The sequence below is a fragment of the Mesitornis unicolor genome, unplaced genomic scaffold (assembly GCF_000695765.1).
Source record: "Mesitornis unicolor isolate BGI_N332 unplaced genomic scaffold, ASM69576v1 scaffold53668, whole genome shotgun sequence".
NCBI classification, from domain to species: domain Eukaryota; kingdom Metazoa; phylum Chordata; class Aves; order Mesitornithiformes; family Mesitornithidae; genus Mesitornis; species Mesitornis unicolor.
The window spans coordinates 1331-9078 of NW_010203566.1; the positions used below are offsets into that span (position 1 = coordinate 1331).

Here is a 7748-nt window from a genome sequence, read left to right on the forward strand (position 1 = left end):
TCCATCCTAACACAAACATTGCTGCTTTGCACGTTGGAGCCCACGCAGTCACCATCCAGGCGGCCACATTCCTCAGCACACAGCAATGGTTTATCCACAAAGTGCCCCAGAACTACAGTTCCCCCACAGAGGTGTCTGCCAAAACCCACCTGAACACCTGATTTATTTTAGACAGGGAAGAGTCCCAGTATCTGGAAGTCACCAAGGCAGCTTCTTCCCATCATCCCAAAAAGGATCCCAGCCTTCTGCAGCCATTACGAGGATAGAGGGGTGCAGCGCAGGCAATCCAGCTGAGTACCCAGGACTTCACAGAACAACAGAGTTGAAATGAAAACAGGAAAACAATACAAAAACGTCCATCTGCTTAAGTGCCAGATTTCATACTGTAAGGAGTGCATTTTTTCTTTTCCAAACCATTACCAACTTACCAATTTTTCAACATTATCAACTTACAGAGTACCAACATAAAAGATTAAAAAAAGAAAAATTAAAAGATGGGTGGTAACTGCCATTTTGCGCTTGCGACTGTATCACACACCTGTCATCTCGGGATTAACAAGTTTGTTTTACCAAGCCTGTACCATCATCACAAAGATATTCCAGAATTATTTTTAACAGCTTACAACATGGTTCAGAAATAGAAGCCTTAGAAAAACAAAGCTCTCCCTTTATTTATATTGCACCTTTTTCACAAATAGCTACGTGGCAGAAGTTTCTTCTGCTGCAAAATGCTACATCAGAAAAGTGGGGCTTAGAACACAAAGGAGAAATAAAAGGTCTTGAGCTTCAGGAATCATCACGAGCTGACCCCAGATTACCAACACTACTTCTACAAATCACTGTACACCTACAAAGCCTACGTATTGCCTCGATTTTATTTAGCATTCAGGGATTTTTAAAACACACGCGTTTTATCAGATGATAAAGATGCTCTAATCGCTACTGGGTACTAAAATTGACTCTGCAAGGAAAATATTTTCAAGAGATCTTCAAAGAGCACCAAATACTCCACGGAGCTATCAACAGAAAACCCACATGTAGTGGGGAGAGATTGGTTTCTTTCACACGGGTATTTCTAGAACTATTCAGGACTCTTTAGGGAAGAATTTCCCGGTTTTGTGATGTATTTACATGTATGTTAGAAATGCATAACGGCAATCAAAACATTTCTACGGATAGCAGCCAGTGGTGTCTTAACGGTAGCCAGGGCATCTGCATCATCCTGGTTTCAGCCTACGTAACCATCCGGTAACGCAGCACACCCACACAGCAAAACATTAATCCTATTTCTCGCCAGTGGCCACTACTACTAATGCAGGGCACTCCCAAAGCTTCCTGCAAGGGAAAAACCCAAACCAACCCCCTTCACTTGGATTTAATAATGGGGTCATTATACACGATTGTCTAGATATGCCCTTTTTATTCCAGTGTTTCCATACTTTCTACAGACCTATGTACATAGTTAAATACGTCATTAATTTACAAATCATGTTAAAACAAACGTTTCACCTTGCCAAACAAAATCTTGCAGCGGTCCAAGATTAAAATATATATTACAACAGTATCAGAAACTTCCTTTACCTGAACGTGGGCAATATTGCTTAAGGACTTGGATTCAGGTACTCAGCAAAACCACCTCTTGTAACCAATTCACTTAGCTGTTATAATGATATGTTCTACCATACAAAATTGTCCCTCTTGACCACAGACCTGAACTAGAAGAGCATGAACGCTGTCAGGCCATCCTCAGGGAAGCAGCCAGAGATTCACACTCTAGGCCCCAGATGGGTGATATCTTCATTTTCAGTCAAACCCTTTTTGCTCTGCAAGCGCAGTAGTTTTGTTTCACAGACGCAGTGAGGCCACGAGCCCAGGCTGCAGTTTGGGCCAAGGCGTTTTCAACACAAAGCCCTCACCTGCTACCAGACTCTTGACAGAAAAAGCTGAGCTAAAGACCTGCCACAGTAAGTGTGCAGCGCAAGCTTTCTCTGAAGAGACTTGCAAAAAAGACCTGTTCTGTTCTTCAAAAGGAAACCATCTAAATCTATTTAACAAAGCCTCTGATCTGTGAATAAAGCACACGGAGCTTTATTCCAAGTAACAGTTCAAGCTGTATGAAGATGCTACAGCGGCAGACATACCAGAAGACATACGAATTAACTCGGGGTGTGCCCATAAGGAAGAATCATCTCCATTTTCCAAATGGGAAACTGAGGCACAAAGAACAGAATTGAGCATTTGTGAAGTCAGTTTACAGCTAGCTCCCTTTGAAAGCAGAGAACTTCAGCCCTTCTTAAAAATCTCAGCCTAAATGTCTCATCCTCAAAGTAGTTTTTGCAGAGCCAGAACCTACTCCCAATCCAGAGTCCACACAATCCTTTTTACATGTATGTAAAAGCACTTAAATATAGGGAAGTGAGCCTTAGAAATACACATTTTGCCGTTTCCCATATTAAAAAGAAATAATTACACATAAATTAATACTGGAACAAGTGAAAGAAATTTCACCTGAGAGAATGTTGTCCTCACTAACTTGTTCTTGTTACCCAGGGTTAGAGAGTAATTTATGTAGATTTTCTAAACTAACAGCCCAAGTCCTAAGCTAGCACAAACAGATTCAACACCAGTCAAGTCACAGAAGTTCTGCCTACAAACATCAGCAGCAAATTTAACCCAGCTCTGAAGTTTCAAAAGGACCATTTCCTCTTTTGGACTGTATGGTGGAAGGCAGTCTGCACAGCGACCTCCATAGTCAGCCAAAAGAATAAGATCAGGTCAACTCTGCACTTCAAAATAAATTCTTTATTATCCCGAAAGGAGCCAAATCATCATCTCACATCATGGAAATGGTCATTTTCAAAGCAATAAATAAGTGGAGTGTTGTGTACCACACCCTAAATTTTGTCACTGGTATTTATTCTCTCTCTAGTAAAAACATAGTACTTACGCTACCAAAAATCTCACTGTACAACAGCTTTTCTGCTAAGGAAAGAAGCCCCCTAAAATCCTCTTTTGCTGAAGTCGTAACAATAACAACCCGATTCAGTGAACCCCAAGTTCAACTGGTTTCTTCCTTTCACGCACAAGTGCAGTATCTGACACACAACAGTCAACTTGTCTAGAATTAAGTACATTCATTTACAGTAACCGAATCAGTTCTTCTTAACCAGACATTATCTGTTTACTGTTGATTCAAGTACTTTTTTCTTAACAATTTACTTTTCAAGCTAGGGGAGCTGCAGGAACACAGCACGATACAAAATGTAACTTCTTTCAGTGGAAAGCAGAAGTCAGGCTAAATGCACGCAGCAACTCCAACAGCAGTAATTAAGAAACTTTAAAAACATCAGAGGCTAAAAAGATAGACATAAGAATCTATTGAGAATGATGATTATTCAAATGAATGCATTCATAATATATGAATCATATAAGAGAGCATAATTTATGCATAAAACTGAGAAGAAAACACCTTAAACCTTTCAATTTCTAAAGAAACAAAAAGAGTTTTGTAAGAAGCAAGTGAAAAAAAAAGTATTATTCCAAACACTTTATTTGTGAAGGTGTTTTCTGTATTGCCAAGGAAGAGCAATGTCTGAACTTACAGGACTACATTTTTCAGAAAAGAATTATGATCTTAAGCTCTGTTTGTTATCCACAGTGACTGGGACAATAGTGACTTTAGAGAACCCTCTTTCTCTAGGCCTGAAGTATGCTCCTTGAAAAGATCAACCTTTCTACTGCCTGCTTTTTCAGAAACACTTCTGGTTTGCCATCAAAAACTGCAGGCATAGGCACAGAAGTAATTTGTATCCACATGAAGTTTCAATGCTGCTCAAGATGAATTCAGGTCTATCTATCTGCAGCTGATAGACAAAAGTCAATCCTCCTCAAACAGACAAACCCTGAGAGCCAGAACTATGCCTCAGTTTCACTTCTTTCTGAAAGTTTCACCCAATATCATTAAAACACACCAGAGAAGAAATTAAAGGTGACGTTACCAGCATGGAAACAAAATACCGGCCAGAATTTAGCTGCCAAAAAAACCAATCAGTTGACAGGCTCTGAAAAGGAGTAGCAACAACAGGTATTTTACTCTGGAGTTTTGTACGTGCATTTCACCAGCACCTCAGTACAAAGCTACACTGCGCACTTAGTTCCAGCGTCAGATCTCGCTGTTTCACGTCTTGAGGTCCACTCAGCAGAAGTTGAAGGTCTGTACCGCTTTCACTACACATGCATCTTCCCTTCTGCAAAACCTGTACAGGAAAATGGCTTTACATTCATGGATGTACTAAAAGTTGCTGAGAATGTTGGGGACACTTTGATATCACAGTCTATACCTGTTTGCCAGGATTCTATATATCAAAACGATTTAAGTTGTAGGTAGTTGGATAGTTTTGCCGATTATACTGGAAGTGGTCTGTTAAGATATTGGTTCGGCCATACTGATAGTCTCCGTGTTGTGCAAATGCTGTAAGTCCGTTCTGAGACTTCTCAGGAGTGTTTCGATGCCGGTCCAAATTGACCAGATCTCCAGTTGTAACTGGAAGTAGCTGCTTCTTTGCTTCCTGGTTTGCATCATATTTTGTCTAGGAAAGAAAGAATGTTTTTCTTAGATACCACAAGCATATTCACATACCCAGAAAAAAACCCACATGGTTTTACAATTACATTACTATTATGCCTGTTGAGTTTTAACACACTAGTGACTCCTAATAAAACCCTTGTTTCTCTCATGTGCCAAATCAGTAAGCTGCTCCTTTGCTCAAGAGATTTGAATGAGTTACTTCCCAATTTCAGTTTTCAAGAACATATTAATAGCAAAACTTAAGTTCATTAGAGACCTAACAGCTGGCCTGACCCAAGCACCTGAGTACTTGGCTTCGGTGACACACGGACCTCCTCTGCAATGAAGTTTCGTGCCGTGCATTCTACATTTTTGTTCTGCCAGCCATTAACTTGTTGTACGAAAAAATCATTCAAAGCTCCTGGACTGTGTCAAGTGAGTTTCCTGAATAAACAAACAAACAAACCAACCAACCAACCCCATACCTTGTTATATAAGAAGACCCCTAAGATAGCTGTCATCATTCCAAGGACATTGGTGCTCGTAACAGGATTGCGAAGCATTATCAGGGACACTGTGATGACCATGATCCTTTTTGTGGCATTTGCGACAGAGTAACTTAGCGGGCTGATCAGGTTAAGGATACTGAAGGCAATGACATTCTGGGCAAAATTACAGAATCCGCTGATTATAAGCAGCATCAAGGTCCAGGACCAATGAGACATTGTGCTCTGTTATAAAGAAAAACATTACAAGAAAAAAAACCACCTCAGGTTTCAGAGGAAAGACAAACACAAATGCAACTGGAGTCACTTCTTACCTGCCTGTGAGGGGAAGAACATCTACAGCCTAACGCTAAAGAGGCTCACAGATAGGTTACGTGACGCAACTCTGACAAAACATCTCTATGTACTCGTATTGCATGTTCTAAATGCATTTGTTCCTGTCTCCAGCTACTAATTCCTGAGATTTACACTGTCACATAAACTACCTCTCATAACCCTGACATGAATTCCCACAATAAGCACTGTGCTCGCTTTTTAATATTGTTCTGTGAAACAATTTGCAGGTATTTCACAACAGTTCCTTCCACGCTGCTGAGAAACTACACTGAAACGCTGAAGTGCACTTTTGAGTATGGGTGGTGGTGTGTGTTTGTTGGTGTTCCCCCACCTTCTTTCTTAACAGCGAACAGTTTCACAACACTTACCAAGTCGTTCTCTACTAAGAAGGAAGAAAGATCTACCAAAACCCACGTGGGGATCATGAAGAACACAGCATGGCACCCAAGTATGTTCAACAACCGAAGATGATGTATTCGGGAATCTCTTAACACCTGACAAAAAACACCATTAAACAGCATTTCTTCAGCTACTGCCCATGTTATCAATGGAGATTCAGGAGCTGTGTAACAGTAAACGTTTTAGATGACAAATAAATTACAAAAGTAAATAACTAATGTTATAGTATGAATTTCCTATAAGGATGACCAAAGGAAAACAGACGTTCATTTGAAAAACAATGGTTGCTTGAATGGTGACTCTTAGTATTAATAAGACAGTTGTAGATTTAAAATGCTCTACAAACAAGAAATCATTTTGTAATGAAATAGATTCAAGATGCACATTTTAACTTTGTTTCTAAGATATAGAGTGCCAAGTGTTGACACTGATTGATCCACTACAGAGAAAGGATTTCATACAGCAAGATACATTAAAAGCTTTCAAATGAATGCTTCTATTTAAGCACTATCAAACTGTCAGCAGAGAAAAAAAATCCATACCAAGGAATAAAGAAAAGGCTCAGTATAAACTCCAAGTTCTGCCCAACTTTCCGTGTAACAACTTTGACAGGTAGTAAAAGCTGTAGAGAACAGGCGTACAAAATAGCCAACCGTTACTCTGGGCTCCTTTGGCTATAAAGTCAACTTAAAAAATAATAAATAGATATGTGCTGGAAAATATACACTATCCTGCTAAAGGATGATGCTACTGACCAATGTTACGAACAGCAAAACTATTACCTTCTTCGAGAAGATGTTCTGAAGTGAAAAACACAGAGTAGCAGCAAGAGCACTGATGAGTCCCCACATGTCAAAGGAAAGTTCTGTGACAGTGGCCAAGAGGACACCGGTTATTATGGGGATCAGAGACAAGTACACCTGGAAGGGGAACAGAGAGGAACAGCTTATATCCTCGAGGCTTACTGCAACTGAGTTTATACATACAGCCAATCTGAGGAGGAAAAGAGAAGGAAAAGCAAAGCAAAAGAACCAGGGATCAACTTTTATACTGTTGTAATTTGAGGAAATTAAGTGACTAAAATATTCACTGTAACAACTCCAGTATCACCTTGCTCAACATTTAGACATGTTTTCCTTATGACTGCAGTAAAAACAACAGGAACTTGTAAAATCAACATAATTTCAATTACAAAATTCACCCAGTTCACCAAAGCTTGAGCTCCCCTGATCCCAGCTAGCAGAGCACACCACAACCACTACCAAGAGAAGAAACCTCAGCAAACCTGTCCGCACCTTTGTCGTCTGCTTTTCCTTCATTATGATCCGCGAAAGAAGAACCACCCATATTGGCATCGTCGCTTTTACTGAGAACGGAAAGAAAAGTTCAGTGGGGATGTGAAGCTTGGGCCAACTCCATTAACCACCAGCAGCGCAGGGTGAGCAATGGGGATGGAAGAGGGGCTCAGCTCTGGTCCCACCAAAACCATAACCTCAACCCACGTTGGGCCACCCCTCTTTGGCACTGTGCTGGGCACACACAGGGGCACACGCTGGGGGGGGCACAGGACACCGTGCCAGGCACCTATACAAGCACACAATGGGCTTCGGGTCACTGCACCAGTATAAGCACACAGGGAGAACTGGGACACGGCAGCGGGCACCCATACAAGCACACACCGAGCTCCAGGTCACTGCACTAGGCACTAGTACAAGCAAACAATAGGCCCCGAGACATCCCACCGGGCACCTGTACGGGCACAACCAGCACTGGGTCATCCCCCCGGGCACAAGGACCCCGAACCAGGCATCCTCCCTCTCGGCACCCCCCGGGGCCTCACCTGTGTGCGCGTAGGAGACCGGGACCCTCCAGAGCGAGACGTGCGCGGAGACGGAGGCGAAGTACTTGCCGAAGGCGAGGGGCAGGATGTACCGGGGGTA

General features: G+C 41.6%; 1 protein-coding gene across 1 annotated transcript; it reads right to left on the bottom strand.

Moving 5' to 3' along the window:
• Positions 1–4317: 4317 nt before the first annotated feature.
• On the bottom strand, positions 4318–7742 carry SLC35E1 (solute carrier family 35, member E1). The gene is made up of 6 exons (XM_010190734.1): positions 7649–7742; positions 7104–7174; positions 6591–6728; positions 5778–5903; positions 5053–5298; positions 4318–4589 (listed from the first exon to the last, which is right to left on the bottom strand). Exons 2-6 carry the CDS (start codon positions 7161–7163, stop codon positions 4356–4358), a joined length of 804 nt encoding a protein of 267 aa, XP_010189036.1. The 5' UTR covers positions 7164–7174; positions 7649–7742; the 3' UTR covers positions 4318–4355.
• Positions 7743–7748: the final 6 nt, after the last annotated feature.